The following is a 21,140-nucleotide window of genomic DNA, read 5'->3' as shown; positions in this document are numbered from 1 at the left end:
GACTTAGATCAGATAACTGCTCTCACTGGTTTTTATCACCTTCATCATTGCAGCTTGGCTCATGTTCATTTCAACAGACTGTCCACTTTCGCTTGTCCATCATCTCGGTTTAGCTGTTTCTCTGTCCTTCCCTCTCCCTCACCTTTTTTTCTCCCTGTTTGAAAACAAAACCCCCTTCATTCATGTCCAAGTGTGCTGACCTTCCCCTGTCCCTATCAGGCAGCTTTACATTTGCCACAGAGCTGTCTTAAGAAACAAGTATGAGGAACATGGATTCCTGTGCGTGTGTCAACAGCTTAGTTTACAGTAAGAGAGACATTTTCCTATCTCAAAAACAGCTCTATATATAGAAACCCATCACAGTGCACCTGCTACTTTGGCCCGTCCTGGCCTGATGGCCCTCAGCAACAGATCCACTTATAACGGGCAGAGCAGGTCAGGGAGGGTGGCCTTTAAACACTGACATGACTATCAAACATAAAAGAAACACACCTGCAATATCATGACCGATCACATGTGGATCAGTTAGCTTTAATGATCGGAAAGGAATAGATTAAATTAGATTACCAAAAAAAAGAAAAAAGAATTGATTTGACATTCCCTTGGACTGGTGAGCATTTTTTTTTTTTGTTGACATTTTATGAACAACAATCGATTAGTCTCCAGTATAGTGACCAGGTTGTAATTGTTGGTTGTCATAGAAATCAGTGAATAATTTCTTTCAGCACAAAATATTAAATGCATTATGTATTCACTTCCAATTCATATCACACATTTCCTCTAAATAACCCTAAATCCCATAAATCAATAATCATATGATTAAGCTAAATACTTTAAGAATATACCCCAATGTAAACGACCATTGAACCATGAACACACAAACACGTTATGCACATATGAATACATGTGATAAATATATCAGTGTACTCAAGCCTGCACTATAAATAGAGGTCTCAGGCTCAGAGAGAGAGAGAGAGAGCACTATGTGCCCATGATGAACACAGTCTGTACTGTATTACATTGTGAGAGAGGACAGAAACACCAACAGAGCCTTTAGTCACACAGACAGAGACTGTGAAGCACAAGGACTACACACCATGTGGTTGTTGGTATGATGTGGAGTCAGTTTACACAATGTGAATGTGTGCAGTAAATAAATATTCAGCGCCCATTCATTTTTCTCATATAAGAGAACTGTTGGGTATCAGAAGGGTTTGTTTGATACACAATACTAGTATTACTTTGTATTACTAATACTGAGTGTTACTATAATCACACTTTATCAAGCAAACTTTAAAAAAATCAATGCTATTATAAAATGTCAGAGATGAAGCCAACACTTGACACTAATGTTTCCATAGACACCCTGCCATAGGTAGTGCAGGTCTGTGGAAAAAGCAGCAATCTTATGTGACTTAAACATGATATGACATGACAAGTAACATACTGAGCACTGATGTGACCTACAGGGGTCCAACATACTCTGAGGAACATAAATCTTCCTTTTGGAAAATAATCTTTTCATTGTACCAAAACCAAAGTGCTCAAATATTAAATGTTCTCTCACCACAAGAAACTTTCTAAGAACCTTTCTCAGGTAAATCCAGTGATTGAAAATGTTTTCTCTAAATATATTATTTTGACTATTACTTTAAGGACATAACTTTTTTTTTTTTTTTTTTTACAAATTCAACCTTAAGGCACCAATACACAGCTAGACAGAGATCCTCCTGGACAGCGGTCAGCCTCAGCCTCACTCACACACACACACACACACTCACACACACGCACACGCGCACACACACACACACACACACACACACACACTCACACACTCACACACTCACACACACACACACTCACACACACACACACACACTCACACACTCACACACACACTCACACACACACACACTCATGTTTAATCCTTCACATGGCAGCTCGACCTAAAAACAAACACTTGGTAAAACAAACATATGGCCGGTCATGTCCCCTCAACGTAGGTCATCATGACAGCTGGGTCAACAAACAGTGGCAGTAGCTCAGTAAACGCGACTCTTCAGGACAGCATACACAGAAATGATAATCATATCATTGGTTGACACACATGAACTGTTTAGATTTCCTACTCAATGCCAATTCTCCCGACAAAGCAAAAATCTATGTTTTTTTGTTGATAATTCTGTAGTTAGTGAAATGACCCTTAGCCCCTGAAGAGGAACCACTTCATTCATTCACATCCATCACTGGCCAGACATGTTCCCATTCATTCCCTCAGCGAGGACTGCCCTACTCACCGTGCGATAGACATCTTCACTGCTCTCCTCGTACTTCTGCTGTATCCTCTCCTCTAGGAAGTAGATACGGAGCTTGAGGCTGAAGTTCTCCTTCTTCAGGTCATTCAGGTGCTGTGACAAAGTACGGTAACCGTTAGACATGACCGTCAAAGAGCACTGACACTGCTTGACATGTCCGTTATAGGTCAGAATAGTTGGTTTCGACTGCTCCGCATCACGGAGTCCATTTCACAGGATAGTGACTGTGACGGCAGCTCCATTTGATAGAGTCCAGTAACTGTTAGACATGCTACCTCCTTCTCCAAAAGAGCATAATCCTGTACCCAAAAAAAGCCAAATTATTTAGAACGTGGCACCCCAGCCTCTAACAGGCCATTTGGATACCCTGAACAAAACCACCCATGCACTAAAACTAACACATTCACACATACACTACAGTCTAGGGGTTTTGCAGTGCAGAGGGCTACTCTGCAGCCCAGGTAGTCAGAGATGCAGCCATGTCAGCTCCATGGTGTGTTCTGGCCTGCTAAGGGATATGATAGGAGCTTATTTTACAGGAGGAGACATCCCTGGAATCCCAAACTGTTAGGGGAGATGGGCGGTGGTGGAGAAACGTGGAGGAGGGACAGAGCAGGGGGGAGGTAAAAGGTTCAGGGCTCACATGCACTTGCGATATGAAGAGAAATCTCACCCCTCTGCAAAACCGTGCTGAAAGAAGCATTAGCCCTTTTCTTGTCATTTTCATTTGGTCTGCTTCCTTTCAGATATACTGAAAGTAAATTTCACCAATCCAGTTTAAACATGTCCCTTCCCCATGTGCAGATTGATCTTATTGACTGATCAGCTGAAACTCTGTAGACACCAGCCTCTATGTTATATAACCATCACACTAACTAACATTTGTTTAGTCTCTACTGAAATATGAACACGACAGTCTCAGTAATATTCATTTTATTTTGATATTATGCACAAAGAGCAAAGATAAACTAAAGTTTATCCAGCTAGAAAACACCTGATTAGGAAACCAAGAATGTCTAGTTGTCCTGTTGTTTGAGGAAACACAATATAATTACACCCCACTTCTGAAAAATTTCATTAAGAGACTTTCTTCTAATAAAGTGCCTTCTCAGTCAGGTCTGTTAAGTACAACCTGAATAGTCGGCTTTTATGTGTTTCTTCTTCTTCTTCTTTTAAGTGTATGGATAAACAGCTTCCATCCTCTGAACATATTTAGCACCCCTCAAGTGACAAATGATGAGCTTTGCCTCCCCTGCCTTCAGAAAATAAGAAGTACTATCAGTAGTACAGTGATGCCTTCAACAACAGGGAGAAAAAAAAACTGAAAACGCCCTCTGGGCAATTTTTTTTTTTTTTGCACTTTTACTTGCATAGTACATTTGAAAAATGGAAACATATCTGCCCCAGTCCCAGTCCCAGTCCCCATACCTACTAACCAGCATGGGACCTAAAAATCAGAGAGCCTGATAGAAGCGGGATAGACAGGTGAGTGGAAATAGGTTGGATGAAACAGGAGACCTGGGAGTTCTGAGCCACAGGGCTATTAATAGGGAGGTGTGCTGTCTCTCACAGAGCGGTGAATCCCTGGATATCCCTCGGAGGTAAGTGAACAGAAAGACAGAAAGAGAAAGGAAGAGCTCCACCAGTATTTTGGATCTCATAATAAAAGCTCAAACCTCAGCTAAAATCAAGTCTCATGACTGCAACATGTTACCTGCACGTGCAGTTACATCACTGTCAGATCTTGATGCATTCAGTGAGTGTGCTCATTAAAGTGTCCCATTACACGCTGTTGCTAAATAATTCAGAGCAAAGATAGGCTAAGATTAGGGATGACACCATATTCATCGTGTGTGTTTTACAACAACACATGATGCAGTCAGACCTTCTTACACACTCACTTTTCAGCTCTTCATCAAAGACAAATAAACCCTAGCGAATACGGGCAAATACGTGCGTGTAGAGTGTGTTGGAATGTGTTTATGTGTTGGAAAGTAATGGCCGTGAAAGTGACTCCAGCTATGAGTTGGGTGCAGGCTTTCAGAAAATAACTTCAGCTTTCGTGACCTGTTGGTGACGTCTCCTGTTTGGATGGAGGCCTCCAGAATAACATTAAAGGGTTATCACCAGAGATGACGAGTCTTCTGTGACAATTTTAGTGCTTGCTGATGTTTTATTCTGATCTGGTATTTCTCTGAAGCATCAACATCTTTAGACAGGCAGACTAAGATGAGTGTGTGTAGTTTACAGTAATACTGTGTGATAAAGTCAGGGTATTTATCGGGTATTATTTTCTCATCCTCAGCACTTCATTAACAATTTTAATTTTACATCACCTTAGCTAAAGGTGCATATGTTATTATTGACGTAAACATAAATGCTCTCCTTTTCTGTACAGTACTTTAAAAACATGTATGTGATTATAGATCTCTGCATGAAACACCACTGATTTCCTCTGACCCAGACATCATACAGCATCGAAACAAACCTAATGAGCCCACTGCATGTAGTAAGACATGAATCCACAGGAAGGCACTGTAGAGCACATTTTCAGCCTACTCACTGCCTACATACAGCGATTCACCCACAGTGCTGTTAATCATGCTGAAGGACGTCAAATGATCATTCCAAACAAAAGCACTCACCTGTTCAAACTGCTTCAGTGTGTGGAGCTGGAGAGGGGGAGAGCTGTCTGTTTCATCACCGCACAAATCTAAAGAGAAGAAAAACAGGCGTAAGAACATCTGTGAAAACTGTGCCGTCAGCAAAGCTATAGGAGCACCTCATGTTGTTACACAAGGCTGGTAGATTTGTTGAATGAATGCACATACCTGTCATGTGACCTGTGGTTTTATATGATGAATCGTCTTCTACAGCACTGTCCGGAGAAATAAGGAGTGTCAGTGTAGGTAACACACACACACACACACACACACACACACACACAAACTAACAAACTGAACTGTGTCAAGCTAATTATCTTTCTTTGTAATCATGTAAAGCTGGGAGCTCTACTGGCAATTAAAAAGTCACTAAACTCTTTTCTCTGCAGCAGTTTGAGCTCATTTGCACCTCTATAGGTGACTGGGTTAGTCATCAATGAGTCCCAGCAGGGGAGAGGAGAGATTTGGTGGGACAGGAAGAGCTCCTGAGGATCAGAGTTCAACTAGGCCCTTTAACTGAACCCAAACTGACAGGCAGCTACATCCAGCTGCAATCAGTAGAACACCTCTTTACCTAATATGGTGACTAAGTGTTTTAGATTGCAGGCACCCACAAGAGACAAGTGCCCTACAGTAGAATTACTATTAGAAACTGGTTGCAGTGGCTGCTACGTATCATCACAGGCCCTGTGTTGTCCTTAATCTACTAAAATAGGTCTCCCACAGCGCTGCATACTGTCCACATCTCCACTCTCTGCATTGTAAACGCCTTTAACAGCTGCGGGGTCAGAAAATGTAACATATATGACAGTTGCTGCATAGCACACATTCAGACGTTCACCGGCTTGGGAAAAATAGTCATGCTGCATTATTGTGTTGGGCAGGGAGTCATAATCACTGCTGTGATATCTGTGCTCTGCTCCATTTTTGGTTTTAGTGTGCATGCATGTGGGAGGGATGGGATGAATCACTAACCTACATATAAGACACTGCACGAAGACTCTAAATCACCTGAAGGTGCACTGAATTCATCTCTGTATAGTGAATAAACAGATGTTGATCCTGTGCACAGCTGTGTGCACACTCATGTGCATGAGGAAGCTCCTGTGTTTGCACCAGGATTTGTAATCATGTACTATTATAACTACATGAAACCAATCTAGTCCGCCCTTGTGGCATCTCTACTGGGTCCAAATGCAAACTGGGATGTTGAATTATTTCCCACTGTATCGCAATGTTTGCTCTTTTGTCCAGCCGGGCCCGAAATTAGCCCCGTGAAGCGCGTCCTCGTCCACATGTTCCACCAGAAAATCTAGAGATTCCTTTTTATCAGTGAGCGTGTTTCAGGGAAAATGTAGAGATCAATATGAAAATCTGAATTTTTATCGTGTGTCGGCAGCTTCACAATACAGATCGCTCCTGCATGTGACACAGTCGCGTCTCATACGGAGGGAAAGGCCTTTACGACACGACTGCTTTGATAAAGAAACAGCAACATATCACACAAAATAACGCCATTGTAATAGTTTCCATTTGCCCAATCCACGGCCTATATCCACCGGTAGTGTTTTATTAAAACGCCCAGCCTTCCGCTGCGGTGTCTCCCCCCCCTCCCGCACACAATCATCTAAATGCCGCCTCACCTCTCAGACTCTCCCCAGATCTGCTCCGGCGACGCTGAGCTCCAATCCATAAAGGCTGATCCTTCAGTCAACGGGGATCCATGCCGGTGAGGCGCTGCCGTCAAATCACCCGTCCATTACTCAGCGACCAGGACAAACACAGCCATACGGGAACACGGTCGACGCACCGGGCAGCGCGCAGGTCTGGTCTGGTCTGGAAGAGGTGTGTGAGGATGCGCGCCTTGAAAAATGAAAGCAGAGATGCTACAGAGCCCCCATCCCACAGAGGAGAGTCCCTGCTGTTCAGTCAGCCCACCACCAGATGAGCTGCGATATGGAAAAAATCTTAATAATATTTTTCCTATCAGTAGATATGAATATATAGCACAGTATAAACCAAAGCACTATTTCAGTCAAGCTTAAAGGTTTTTACACCTACGTGACATGTAAAGATTTAAGGTTAACTTGGATTTTAAAGTTGAACATGGCAAACATATTACATTACACAACTGTGTTTTAAAGAGAGTTAAAATTAGATAGTTAGATATAATAAATTCAAATCTTTCAAAAGCCTTAACACACTAAATTTGTTCAACTCCAAATAAATAAAATCTCAGTCCGTAAATCTTGACTCTACAACTAAAATATTAAAGCTTTCATGGTTCACAGGAGAACAGAAACTAAATTCTTTGGTCACATCCAAATAAATGAACTAGGTCTGTTGTTGTGCAGTAAACAAGTGTCACTCTTGTTTTAAGGGACCACCAACACTTTCTTGGGTCTGGGACTGTAAAGTCTTGTATTTTATGTTGTGTAGAGGATGGCACTGCTTTAGGTGGGAAATAGGTTCGTGGTATTAGCTGTACTTAGTGGAACATTTTTTATATTCTTGTCAACTTTTAATTTAAACTGTTTTCGAGGTGTGATCGTGCTGTTGAAGCACAGGCTATTGGCATTATACTGACAGGTGTTTCTATGATGTTGTCCAACCCAGTTTATATCAATTAGACTGTACCTTCAGCTTAACAGCACCAGAACTGCAGCCTTCATTCACACCAGTGCGGCTGATTTTACACAGTAGCTGCCACAACAAAGCTTTAATGGCAAACTCAGACAGAATATTATCAGTGGTGCTTTTTTACACCACAGACTCACTTTAAGTCTTCGCCTCATGGCCTGAGCCAGAAAAAGTAGCCTATTCAGCTACTTTTCTCAAGTGATAAATCTAAGTACTGAGAGCCTGCTCATTATTTGATCTGTTTGACAATAGTGACATTAACTCGCTTCAGAAAGACAAGGGGGATTAAGGGGGGACAAAGTAGGTTAAATGAGATTATGTCATTGTTTGCTTTAGTAGTCAGAAACAGCATGAACGTGTGAAGAGATATGGCCACAGAATCGATGTGTAACTGAAACACCACTATGGTGAGTGAACAGCTGCACATGGACTCATTTTTGGCTTAATGCAGTCAAGCTCCTGCCTTTATGTGGCAGACAGCTGCAAAAGGCCACTGCTGTTTATGCTGGGATAGAAGCTGTAGGGTGACTATAGGGTGACTCGGTGATGGCATCTATACTGTACCTAGTTACATTCAAATGCTCTATCTTATGTATTTTAATGTGGCATAAATTTGATGTAATTTTGAAGTATGTCAAGTTCTTCCCTTTACATAGCATTTTAATTCTTATATATGTATATATTGGTTTACATTTCTACAAATGTTTCACCTTTTTTGCTGCATACAGATTAATACAACTTTAAAAAAACAAGTTTGACTGCATTTATTCTGTGCATTGACATCGAACAGTCTGAAATGTCCCAGTATTGACATATGTGGCTGTCTTTGTTTAAAAATAATGAAATAAACAGGTCAGACTGAAACAGGAATATCTGACCATAAAAAAAAAAACCTAATAAACTATTTAATCAGGTTGTTTTATCAGAGAATTTTTCAGTTTTTTCAGTCATCCTCTTTCACCCTCACCCTCTGCATTGTGCCGGTATCTCTGTGTGTTGCTGCAATGACCTCAACAGACACTAGATGTCATTATTTGACCACTCAAACATCCAGCCCCTAGGTCAATAACTCTACCTCCTTCTCCTCGCTTTGTTACAGCCACTCACTTCACCTCTCAGTCATTTCGGTTTTCACCACCGAAGCTCGGCATCAACAACAAGCCTCTAATCTGATTTCATCTTCCTTATTCATTTTCTTCACTAAGTCCTCTTCCCAAACACCACACGGGGTCCTGTCCTGGTCCCCTGAGGTTCTGTGGAGATGATCCAGATGACAGGGGCTTTCATGAAGTCCCTGTCAACCATCTTGTTCTCCTCAGCCCGGGCCATCGCCTCTAACTCCGGTGAGGTTTCTGGGCACCAGTCTGCCACAAACTTATCTTTGGCCTCACAGTAGTTGACCATCACTTCTTCAGGCTGCTCCCCAAACAGCCAGTCTGGAAAACAAAACAAGAATGAAGATGTGTAGGAAGAAAATATAGATGGGATGGAAGAGAAAAACACACACCAACAAACCTGCAAAGTCATGGATGAGGTCTTTGATGAGGTGACCGATGATCGCATACAGAACAGACAGCACAATGAAGACGGCTATGATCAGGTAGAGGACATAGGTAGGCAGGTGGACAGCATCCCGTGAAGGGGGCACATAGGACTCAAAGAACACTGTCCCATCTTCCTCCTTGTAACGGACGTTTAAGCTCCCCACTGGTGCGTCCATTGCTGTTCGGTAGTCTTTAAAACTCTGCTGTAAGAAGGGAATCTGCTTAAAATCTCAGCATCAGAAACAGAAGCCAGACAGTAAATTTCTTCCTACAGATCAACACTATCTAAATCACAATCTCCACATCTAAAATCAAATATGCAGCCAGAGTATTTCAACACAAATAACCTCATAGATTCACATAGTGTCACACACTGAACGTGCATTACATTTTCAACAGAGCTGCTCAAAGTGGAACCTCTATATCACGAATAAAAACTTTTACATACAGCAAGGAAGCAGTTGAAGTTCCTGCACTTCCCCAGATGTCTTTACAATCCTTTGGCTAAACACCACGCTGTGTTAAACTAAACACCACGCTGTGCAAGTTAGACTTAAATTAAATGCACAACTATATCCATCGCTCTGATGAATCTTTCATTTAGTTTCACTGTACAAAGTCCCTAACTGTCTGCTCGTAGAGCTACCCAGATGGAAAATAGATTAGCTGCAGCGGCTTGAGGTACTCAAGGTCAGGGGAATGACTCTGCAGGGTGCCCCAGTGAAGGAGAGAGTATTCACCTGCTGCATATAGAGCATCTATCTTATGTATCTGTCTATCTATCTATCTATCTCTCTCTCTGTCTGTCTGCCTATCTGTCTATCTATCTGTCTATCTCTCTATCTATCTATCTATCTATCTATCTATCTATCTATCTATCTATCTATCTATCTATCTATCTATCTATCTATCTATCTATCTATCTATCTATCTATCTATCTATCTATCTATCTATCTATCTATCTATCTATCTATCTCTGTCTGTCTGTCTGTCTGTCTGTCTATCTATAGATTTATCATTATATTCTCTTTGTGCTTACATCATTATTGATCAGCATGTAAAATGCTGATATACAGCAATCCTTGGCATTTACAGATAAGGTCACTGTCCGTGACAGAAGCAGGTATTAGAGGCAGGTAAGATGGATTAATGCTTCAGGCAAGACACAACACTCTTATATTATTCAGTTGTTTACTGGAGAGCAGCTTAGTCCAACACCAGAGGAGGAAATGTTTTCTTCAGCAACACATTACTGAAATGTGTGATGTAATGGGAAATTTATGCTTATGCCAGGGGAAATTTCACAGAAATAGCAATTCATGTGCAGTTTAACAAAAAAATTTTGGTATCTTTATGGAATAATTTGACATTTTCATTGAATGGAATTTTCAAATTATGTGTTTTTTTAATATTTAAATGTCAGTTATTAAAATAAAATCTTTTTTACAGCTTCCATTAACTTCTTGCAAGTTTATACATAATTTATAATTTTTTTTAGCACAGGAAAATGTTTGAGCATCCATCCATTATCTGTGCCGTTCATCCTGTAGGGTCACGAGGAGGCTGCAGCCAAACCCAGCTGACGCTGGGCGAGAGACGAGGTACGCAGTGGAAAGGTTGCTACTCTTATCACAGGGCTGACACCTAGACACTCAGCCTCACACTCACTCCCACAGGCAATTTAGCATCACCAGTCAACATAAACCCAGCATGCATGTCTTTGGACTGTGGGAGGAAGCCTGAGAAAACCCATACAGACACACAGACGACATGTAAACTCCACACAGAAGGAATCCAGTCACATGAACCTTCATGCAGAGAACCACTGCTGCCCCATCATATTCATTCTTTTGTTTGGGCAGAATATGACAATATAGTTTAATGTCAGCATGAACCATGTTTTCATATGTTTTAATTAAAACACCAACATCACTCCATCTAAGACATACATGCTTACAAACGAAAAGTATTGAGCAAGGTGTGTTTTTATTTAAAACAAAAATGCCTTCGCTTACATGTGACTACAGCAAAATGACAACACTGATCAATACATGTGGTGACAAAAACTGATCTGAAAAAACTCAAAGGGAAGTGACATAAGGGGACACAGGGCAGGCGAAAGTCACACTATGAGCAGATATTCTTTTTTCTCCAGGGTGGGATGAAGCAGTGGCAGTTTTCAGTGGAGGAGGGGTGGATGGATGGTGGCTTCCTCCAGCTCCCTGGTGGAAACCAGGCAGCAGCTTGTCTGTTTCTTTCTCCATCCTCAGCCTGTTGTTCTCTGTCAGCATTCTGGAAATGCTCAGCTGCTGCTCTTCATATGCTTCTTCTCTGCCTTCCTCTGAATCATCCTCCAATGGTTTGGGGCCCAGAAGCCAGTCTGTGGGGAGAAAAACCACAAGAGTGATGAGAAATACAAGAGTTTCCTGTAAAATGTGTTTTAAAGGGGTGTGCCACCCATTTTATACTTGCAGTCACTTTGCCTGCCATGTCACTGTCTGTGAAAAAACTTTAAAAGATGTTTTAAGAACTAAAAATCTGAGTAAGTATAAGAGAAAACTGCCAGAGTGTTACTGCAGTGCTCAGATTTTTATTGACATGTGGTTCAGTTGTTGGCATTCACCTTAATGGCAAACAAAGAAACTGATGGGAAAGTTGACCTCTGCACACAAACATTGGGATAAATGTGAAGGACAGTCAACAAGCAACATAGGGGGAAAAAAAGGACAAAATGCTCCTGCAGCCTTGGTCCAAGAGCAGAGGGAGTAAAAAGGTCTCGAGATACTGCAAACATGGACACGACAGTGAAAAAGGAGACAGGAAAGACGGGGACGGATGTTGGCCGTTTCTGCCCGGGGTTACCTGCCAAGTCATGCATCAGATCTTTAATCAGGTGTCCCACTATGGCGTAAGTGGCCGCTACAACCAACGCCACTCCAACTAGGACATAGACTACATTGCGTGGCAGAGTTATTGCGTCTCTCGCTGGCGGTATGTAGTCCACAAAATAGGCCTCATCCTCCTTCCTCCCGGACAGCTGGAGGAGCTGTCGGTGCTCGAACACGGGCTGGGTGAGCTTCAAAAACAGCGCTGCTCCCGAGGCGTTCAGGGACACCAGTGTTTGGTGTTGCATGGTTTGACTGCTGAGGGAGTTGTTTTTGGTAAATAGTACTGTTGTTATAGAATAATATGTTCAGTTACTGTGGTGAAACTTTGGGGCGGTTTTCTGTGGGTGATGCCAGAGACTATTGTCTTGTTTCAGATGCGAACTCCTTTTGTGGCACTGTGAAAACTTTGGAAACAGGTGGCACATGCACATCAGGGAGCAGGAGGGAGAGGAAGTGAGCATTAGAAGATTTGTAACATTTACTAAAGGTGCGAAGAATAACAGGATTGAATAACAGATGTAAATGTCAAGATGGCTCAAATATGAGAACATTGTCTCTCAGGGGTGACAGTTGTTGGTCACAGAATAGTGCTGCAAAAATGTAGTTCACCAGACAAGATGCCATAAGTGTGCCAGCTCTTCTAATCATTTGTCTAGACTTAAATCCCAGCATTCCTCCTTCTAGTTTTTCGGAGCGGGGTCCTCGGTCACATTTCCACAGGAGCGAGGAGTGTGAGACAGAAGAGAGGTGAATATGGGACAGACAGTTAATAGGATTGAGTCTGTCACAGAGCAATATCAGCTTTCCATCTGCAGGGATTAGAGATATGAGTGGGGAGAGGTGGACAGTAAGAGGCTTATGGTCCTCCAAGACCAGGTTGCATATGTGATACATATACCACGGTAAACCCTGGTTTCTCTTGAGTTTTAACTGGCTTCACTTTATGGATATTCCATGCTTTAAATTTGTTTTAAGCGCAGCAGCTCCACGTCTTCTATTCAATAAATGTTCTGTCACATAAATCACTGATACGATGCTACGTTTTCACGGCTCATTTCTTGCTTCACAACAGAGCAGATGGTGATATTTCAAAATGCAATCAGAGTTTTGTGACCAATACTTATCCCCAAGGGTAGGAAACCTGCATATCATCAAATGTAATTTATAAAAAGACTTGTCTGAAACTGATAAAGAGTAACATTTCAATTTGTTTTCTCATAAAAAAAAAAAGATGAGAAATGGTAAATTAAAATGAGCAAATGATGCAATTATGAAGGTTTTCTGCAAAAATACTGCTCCTTACCTTGTAATCAAGACTCGAGCCAGATCCTTAGCTCTTCTCTTTAAATTGTGAATAAGGACTTCCAGTTTAGTGTGGTACACAAACAGCTCTGAAAGTAACAACAAACACAAGGCAGAAGGTTAAGGTCATGCTTATTTAAAAAGGCTGCAAAGCAAAAGCAGATTAAAAAAAAAAAAAACCCACCATTAATTTTTTTTCTCTACAAACAGGCAAGAAAACTGATCCTAAAATGTTTTTTTTTTTTTTTTCCCACATCTCTCAGGTCCTCTCGGTGCACCATCAACACGTGCTATTGGTCGCTTTCCCTAAGCTTTAGACTCATTTTCCTTTGATTGCTTGGAAAGTTGGATACACTGAGAAATGAGAAACTGCCATTCTAAGATAGTGATGGCTATATTCGCAAAAAGAATGAACCAAGAGACTGGGTGCATCCCATAGTAGAAGACGTGCGTCATGTTGTTCAAAAGAGGATGAGAGGAAAGATGTAAAAAAAAAAAAATTGAGTTTAAATGAAAATCAAGATGAAAGAACACAAAATATAAGACTGGGTGCGATTTAAAAAAAAAAAAGAAAAAAAAAAGCCCTGTGGGGTCTCTGAAGGTGTCTGAGGCTGAGGCTGTCAGGAGAGTAAGGCTGTTTGCGTCAAGGTGTTCTTTAATAATCCTTAACAGGATTTGGTTGACACATGCCAGTCGCCACCTTCTCGCTGAGTCAGCAAGAGGCAATGTGTGCAGATAAGCCACTACCACAAGAAAACTCAGACATTAAACCATGCAGTTGCATTTTCCTGTGCAAATGTGATGCAGACTTTACCTGTATGGATGATTCCTTTCTCATTCACCTACAGAGTGGATTCAGTTCAGTAGAGGAATGAAATGAACAATGGGGTCCCAGGTCTTCTCCAGATGAAACAAACAACACATCGATTGAAAGATCGCACTCCACAGAAAGCACTACAAGCTGAGCTAGGCCTAAAAGCAAAACAACACCCACTCAGTCAGACAGTCAGTCAGTCAGTCAGTCAGTCAGTCAGTCAGTCAGGTACATCCATGCTGACTGTGACTCCCTCAAGCTGGGGTGACCACTTTCTTGGGTTTGTCTTCTGGCTCCATCAGCCACTTGAAGTAGGCGTCGCTCAGGAGGAAAGTCCAGTAGAGGATGGTTAGAGAGGTGTTCACTGTCACGATGCCTATGATTAAAGGGTGCAGCATGATGGCTCTTTAATAAAATAATAATCTGTGTCACCTCAGAAAACAATGTGTCTGCTGTGTGGGTGCAAGGCTGTCTAATTGAGTCACCTCTCAGTCTGCTTCTATGGACTCATGGACTCCCCACCCCTCTCTACTCTGTCTTTCCACTGGTCAGTAAGTTTCTGTGGCAGCAGCATAATCCTCTTCAGAAGATAAAGTTACATTATCCTGCTTTACAAAGCTTCATCCATGAGATGTTGGATAATTCACATATTCATCATATTGATCCTTTTAGATGCACTCTACTAGAAAAACTGTACTGAGGAATCTATTCAATAAACGGTGATTAGTTTTAAATAACACCCTGACAGAAATAAAAACATAATCTTTGTTCTGAACTTTATGTTCTCTCTCATAGAATAATCCAGAATCTAATCAAGAGTGGAGACATCGGATGGACTTAATCTTACACCAAACAGGACAGATGGTTTCTGGAAGGAACCCGAGGGCCCAGAGGAGCTGCACACGACACTTAACCGGGATTTTTAAAACGTCTGTTTCTACGGATTCACCCGCAATCCAAAGATTACCCAAAAGCTATCGAAGAAAGGAACTGACAACGGCAGCTACCTCCACCAGGTGGCAGTATGTACTCGTACATACTAACAGGCTGTGCGATTTGAGTTGTTTTCCAATAAAATGGGGAGTCTCCTGTCGTTTAATGATCAATAAGTCAAAATACCAAACATAAATGCGTATTTTACGCACGACGCACGGCTCGACAGTCCATTGTCTGAAACCTTCATCACTTTTTTTTTTCCTACCCACTTGACGTGACTCCTCAGTTGAACTTTGAGACTTATTACACAGCAGAGGAAGTGGAGCAGCAGCAGATCTGTGTTTCATCACAGATCAAAAGGCAAAGTGTGCCACTCCTTTTAATGATCTTCTCTGCTGCGGCGGGGACAACGCTGGCTACTAACATGCCTCATTTCACCGCCAACAAACGCGTTTAGCTGCTGGAGAATCATATCAGGACATTTCTCCTTAAAAGAAGTTAAAACAAAACGTCCAGGCAGCGATGAGGCCGCCGGTGGAAGTCTCCGTGTTCCTCCTTTCTCTCTTGGCTCCTGGAGTTTTGTACACCATGAACAACATCCCTGCGCTGCAGGAGTAAGTGTGTGTGTGTGTGTGCGTGTGTGTGTGTGTGTGTGTGTGTGTGTGTGTGTGTGTGTGCGTGCGCGCGCGCGCACCACTCTCATCTTGGCCTGCTGTATGGAGGCAGTGCGCGGTAAAGCCGCTGATATTAATAGGCTTATGAAGCGGCCCACAGCCTGATGAAACAGGAGGTTTAAACTAGAGCGTGTTTATCCTGAGGTAACCTCGTTTAAAGTTTCTGTTATTACAGAGCAGGACTCACACAAGCCTCGAAAACAACAATTAGTGAACGTAAGGAAAATCAAATCAAAGTGAATGAGGCCTAGTTGGCTGGATTACCTTGAGTGTAAGTCTTTGAAAATGAAAATAGATCACCCCAAAAATCATTGCTATTCTTTGTCTGTGCCAAGACCAGAGGGATTGGTCCATGATGTGACACTTTTGATAGTTATGATTTAGCCTTATTTTAGTTTTTTTTTTACTTCAAAAGGGGCTTAGATGGTATAGAAAGCTGGTTTGTTCAACCACCTCTAAGCTTTTGACTTCAAACTCTGTCCATCGATGAACTGCTCCTTCTCTGAATGTTTGAATTGCACTGACAAATTGACCTATGGACTCGCCCTGTCGTTCCTCAGACCTCTGCCCGTCCTGGGAATGGGGATGGTTGTCCTGGGATCTGTTCTTCTTCTCCTCCACCTCGTTGTGCGACACAAGACCAAAGTGGACCCCTTATTCTACGGTAGCACCATATGAACGCAGACTTTAAAATCTATTGGTGAAGTGAAGGTAAAGTTCAGAAACAGCAGGGGTTTTTGTTAAATTCCTGCTGTTGTGTGTCTCCTCCAGTGTTTGCAGTGTTTTCCTTCTCCTGCATGGTGAGCCTGACTAATGCTTTAGAGCAGGATGGGTTCATCTCTGGCTTCATCAGCTTCTATGTGCAGATGGTATGACGATACACTTCTTCCTTCTTCTTCTTTATTTCAAAATTTAATATGTGAAAAGCTGAAATTCCTCATTTGGCGTCTCTTCAGGGTGAGCCTCATCTGAGCACCGCCTATGCTGTGATGATGTCGTACTGGGAAGGCGTCGTTCACTTCGCCCTCTTCCTCGCCATCATCCACCGCATGTTTAAAGGGTAAGTTTGTGGCATCATCACCGTCACAACCTGCCTGCTGTGTGTTCACTGATGAAGCCTTTTCTATTCGTTCAGGAAGTCCTATCGCAGCCTGGGCCTGCTGTGGGTGGGCTCCTCCATCGCACATCAAGTTGTTCTCATCCCAGGAGTGGTCATTGGTGAGAGCTGTCTACATAAACCCTGTTTTTCATGTCATGTCAATGGTGTTGAAGGCTTGAGTTTGATGATGTTCTATGTGCTTGTACAGGTAAATATGGGTCAAACATTCGACCAGGCTTTTGGAGGAACGTCCCTTTGTTTTTGGTGCCCCTCTGGGCGGCCTCCCTGCTCTTTAGCAGACCAAGAGTGATGCCAGTCGCCACAGCAGACAGGGTACTTTTTGGAAATACAGTATATATTTCTTTGCTTGTAACCCCTCAATACAAAGCAATGTGCACTGGCCACATTGTTCACATGATGCATTTATGCTCATAGGATAATTTAAGAGGCCAGGAGTAAGTAATTATTACAAAACAAAAATTAGAGTTAGTTACAAAATGGTTACAAAAGCTGCATTTTTTTCTTGTTTGGCTAATAATCTTGTGACCTCTTACAGTCACATCATAAATCAAACAAAAGCATGTTAAACCTACAGTGGGTACGGAAAGTATTCAGACCCCTTTAAATTTTTCACTCTTTGTGTCATTGCAGCCATTTGCCAAAATCCAAAAAGTTCATTTTATTTCTCATTAATGTACACTCAGCACCCCATCTTGACAGAAAAAAACAAATGTAGAAATTTTTGCAAATTTATTAAAAAAGAAAAACTGAAATATCACGTGGTCATAAGTATTCAGACCCTGTGCTCAGTATTGAGTAGAAGCACCCTTTTGAGCTAGTACAGCCATGAGTCTTCTTGGGAATGATGCAACAAGTTTTTCACACCTGGATTTGGGGATCCTCTGCCATTCTTCCTTGCAGATCCTCTCCAGTTCTGTCAGGTTGGATGGTGAACGTTGGTGGACAGCCATTTTCAGGTCTCTCCAGAGATGCTCAATTGGGTTTAGGTCAGGGCTCTGGCTGGGCCAGTCACGAACGGTCACAGAGTTGTTCCAAAGCCACTCCTTTGTTATTTTAGCTGTGTGCTTAGGGTCATTGTCCTGTTGAAAGGTGAACCTTCGGCCCAGTCTGAGGTCCTGAGCACTCTGGAAGAGGTTTTCTTCCAGGATATCTCTGTACTTGGCCACATTCATCTTTCCTTCAATTGCAACCAGTCATCCTGTCCCTGCAGCTGAAAAACACCCCCACAACATGATGCTCCCACCACCATGTTTCACTGTAGGGATTGTATTGGGCAGGGGATGAGCAGTGCCTGGTTTTCTCCACACATACCGCTTAGAATTAACACCAAAAAGTTCAATCTTGGTCTCATCAGACCAGAGAATCTTATTTCTCATGGTCTGGGAGTCCTTCATGTGTTTTTTGGCAAACTCTATGCAGGCTTTCATGTGTCTTGCACTGAGGAGAGGCTTCCGTCAGGCCACTCTGCCATAAAGCCCCGACTGGTGGAGGGCTGCAGTGATAGTTGACTCTGTGGAACTTTCTCCCATCTCCCTACTGCATCTCTGGAGCTCAGCCACAGTGATCTTTGGGTTCTTCTTTACCTCTCTCACCAAGGCTCTTCTCCCACGATCTCTCAGTTTGGCTGGACGGCCAGGTCTAGGAAGAGTTCTGGTCGTCCCAAACTTTTTCCATTAGAGGATTATGGAGGCCACTGTGCTCTTAGGAACCTTGAGTGCTGCAGAAATTCTTTTGTAACCTTGGCCAGATCTGTGCCTTGCCACAATTCTGTCTCTGAGCTCCTTGGGCAGTTCCTTCGACCTCATGATTCTCATTTGCTCTGACATGCACTGTGAGCTGTAAGGTCTTATATAGACAGGTGTGTGCCTTTCCTAATCAAGTCCAATCAGTTTAATTAAACACAGCTGGACTCCAATGAAGGAGCAGAACCATCTCAAGGAGGATCAGAAGAAATGGACAGCATGTGAGTTAAATATGAGTGTCACTGCAAAGGGTCTGAATACTTATGACCATGTGATATTTCAGTTTTTCTTTTTTAATAAATTTGCAAAAATTTCTACATTTCTATTTTTTTCTGTCAAGATGGGGTGCTGAGTGTACATTAATGAGAAATAAAATGAACTTTTTGGATTTTGGCAAATGGCTGCAATGACACAAAGAGGGAAAAATTTAAAGGGGTCTGAATACTTTCCGTACCCACTGTATATCAGATATGCAACCAAATACAAGATATCAAAAAATTGTTGCTGCAGTTTGCATGTATGTTGATGCCATTATACCAGATTGCAGTGGAGCAGAACAAAAGTCTGTTGTCCCGACCGGTTGACCTGCTTCTGTCACTTCTGCTACTGGGAGCGATGGCTTTCTCTGTTTTCAGAGGTTTTGTGAGTAAAACAGCATGGAAGCTTTTGTTATCTTTTCCAGTATGTCTGTCTCTGGTTGCACTCATTGAGACACGAGGTAAACGTGTGTCCGATAATTGTTTTGCTCTGCTGCAGGTGGTGCTGGACTGTCCTCTGGACGTCAGTTTCACCTACATCTATCAGTACGAGCCGTACCTCAAAGACCCGGTCGGCTTTCCCAGGTTTATGGTCTGTCTGCAGAACAATTCACCAAACTAAATAAGTCATGCTGTATATTTTTATTCAGACTGATAACTTGACTAGTTTCTCTTTTTGTGCACCATTAATGCAGATGCTGGTGTATTTGTTCTATGCTCTGCCTCTGCTGACACTCTTCATTTATGGTCTGAAAACACCTGGATGCAGGTGGATGTTGGACTGGACCATCTTCTTTGCTGGAGCTGTGGCTCAGGTGGTGATTATGCCTTTTCTGTTTTTCAAGCAACATGTAGCAGAAAGTCTTATGCTGACTTCTTCCTGCTTTCTTCTTCTGCTCAGGCCCAGTGGTGCCATATCGGAGCATCTCTCCACTCCCGTACTCCCTTCACGTACCGAGTCCCAGCAGACAAGTGGTGGCCTGTTATCACCCTCAACGTGCTGCTCGCTGCTGCACCAATTCTGTTGGCCCTGCGCTGCCACACCAATCCTGTTTATTTTATGAAACCTGTTCCCAAGGGACAAAGCAACAGCGAGAAGAAAACGAACTAGACCGCACACATCAGCCTTGGACTGTTGAGGAATACTTCAAGGTTCTCTGGGAACTCTATTTTGCTTACAAACTGCAATAACCACATATTTTTTCAACTTTAAAACCCAGAGGAAATATAAAAAAAACATTGCTGTCTGAGTCAAATGCTGAAAATCAGTCACTCGCGCTGCACTCCCTGCATGGACTATTGGACCCTGATAAGAAGGCTGGAGACGGAGCTGAGGACTGTGAACAGCTCACACAGCTTTCCAGTGACTCATGCAGATACCCAGTTGGTATCTTCCCAAACCCTGACTGTGAACCTGAATATACAGGTTGGGATCATTATACATGGCTTTGTGCTGAGATCCACAACAAAACTCCACAGCTCCTACTTTATTTTTGCTGATATAAAAGTGCATAAAATCCAGAGAAGCTAAAACCAGAAATTATTTGGTGTTTTTGGTTATTAAATAACTTATGACACGTTCTGTCCATTGACTATATCAATCAATCAACTAATAATTTCAGGTCTAGTTATCTCAGTGTGATGTTAGATCTGAGAGCTGTACTTTAACATTTTAACAAGGATCATAAATGGAAAGTTGAAATGAGCTTTTGACAAACTGAGTATTTTGCTGGTTTAACATGACCATCTGTCAATACTGTCCATGCCTGGTGATGTCACTGTGCCCTATGTGCGGTGAGCTGCTGCAGTTGCCAAACTGATAAGGGTTGAACCCTGGATTTAGGTGAGTTGTCATACACTTCAACAGCACAAATGAGCACATGACTCATCGGTCGGCCCTGTGGCCTAAACTGTTTTCATTGTGGGTGTCAAGGTGTCACACAAATAGAAATACAGCTTTTAGAATATAACGTAGAAAAATGATAGGACATCCAACTGGTTTAGAAAATTATTAAATGCAAGTAATAGAAGTCATGAACACTGACAATCCTTTATGTTCGGAGGTTCAGGGGCTGCTTGGACCTCAGTATTTCCAGCTGTGGCCTTGTGGGTATGCAGTATATATAGATGAAATAGCCTAAATGGTTTCAGCTTAGCTAAAAATACACAACCAGAGAGAATAGTGACAGATTTATGTTCGTTTCTGTGGTCAAACTCTGGTACTGGATTAAAACGTGACTGATA

The 21,140-nt window shown here is 42.3% G+C and overlaps 2 protein-coding genes across 10 annotated transcripts in view; one reads left to right on the top strand and one right to left on the bottom strand.

The window, feature by feature from the left end:
* The window catches only part of LOC113133841 (myomegalin), a 33,101-nt gene extending 30,286 nt beyond the window's left edge, over positions 1 to 2,815 (bottom strand). For all 8 annotated transcript variants that reach the window (XM_026312817.1, XM_026312823.1, XM_026312818.1 and 5 more), the window contains exon 1: positions 2,298 to 2,815. In XM_026312817.1, coding sequence (XP_026168602.1) covers positions 2,298 to 2,438 — 141 coding nt within the window. In that variant the 5' untranslated portion in view covers positions 2,439 to 2,815. The remainder of the gene's footprint in view (positions 1 to 2,297) is intronic.
* Positions 2,816 to 15,477: 12,662 nt separating this feature from the next.
* LOC113134480 (transmembrane 6 superfamily member 2-like) lies at positions 15,478 to 20,594 on the top strand. Of its 2 annotated transcripts, XM_026313875.1 has the most exons (10): positions 15,478 to 15,717; positions 16,338 to 16,441; positions 16,549 to 16,646; positions 16,734 to 16,837; positions 16,913 to 16,995; positions 17,085 to 17,209; positions 19,180 to 19,281; positions 19,396 to 19,488; positions 19,592 to 19,711; positions 19,798 to 20,594. In XM_026313875.1, exons 1-10 carry the CDS (start codon positions 15,626 to 15,628, stop codon positions 20,005 to 20,007), a joined length of 1,131 nt encoding a protein of 376 aa, XP_026169660.1. In that variant the 5' UTR covers positions 15,478 to 15,625; the 3' UTR covers positions 20,008 to 20,594. The 2 variants fall into 2 exon arrangements, with proteins under 2 accessions (XP_026169660.1, XP_026169659.1); XM_026313874.1 differs by having other exon boundaries at positions 19,180 to 19,488.
* The last annotated feature ends 546 nt before the right edge of the window (positions 20,595 to 21,140 follow it).

Source organism: Mastacembelus armatus, chromosome 17, assembly GCF_900324485.2.
Source record: "Mastacembelus armatus chromosome 17, fMasArm1.2, whole genome shotgun sequence".
Lineage (NCBI taxonomy): Eukaryota > Metazoa > Chordata > Actinopteri > Synbranchiformes > Mastacembelidae > Mastacembelus > Mastacembelus armatus.
The sequence above is the reverse complement of the archived record's forward strand: the minus strand, read 5'-3'. Positions and strand labels throughout refer to the sequence as shown.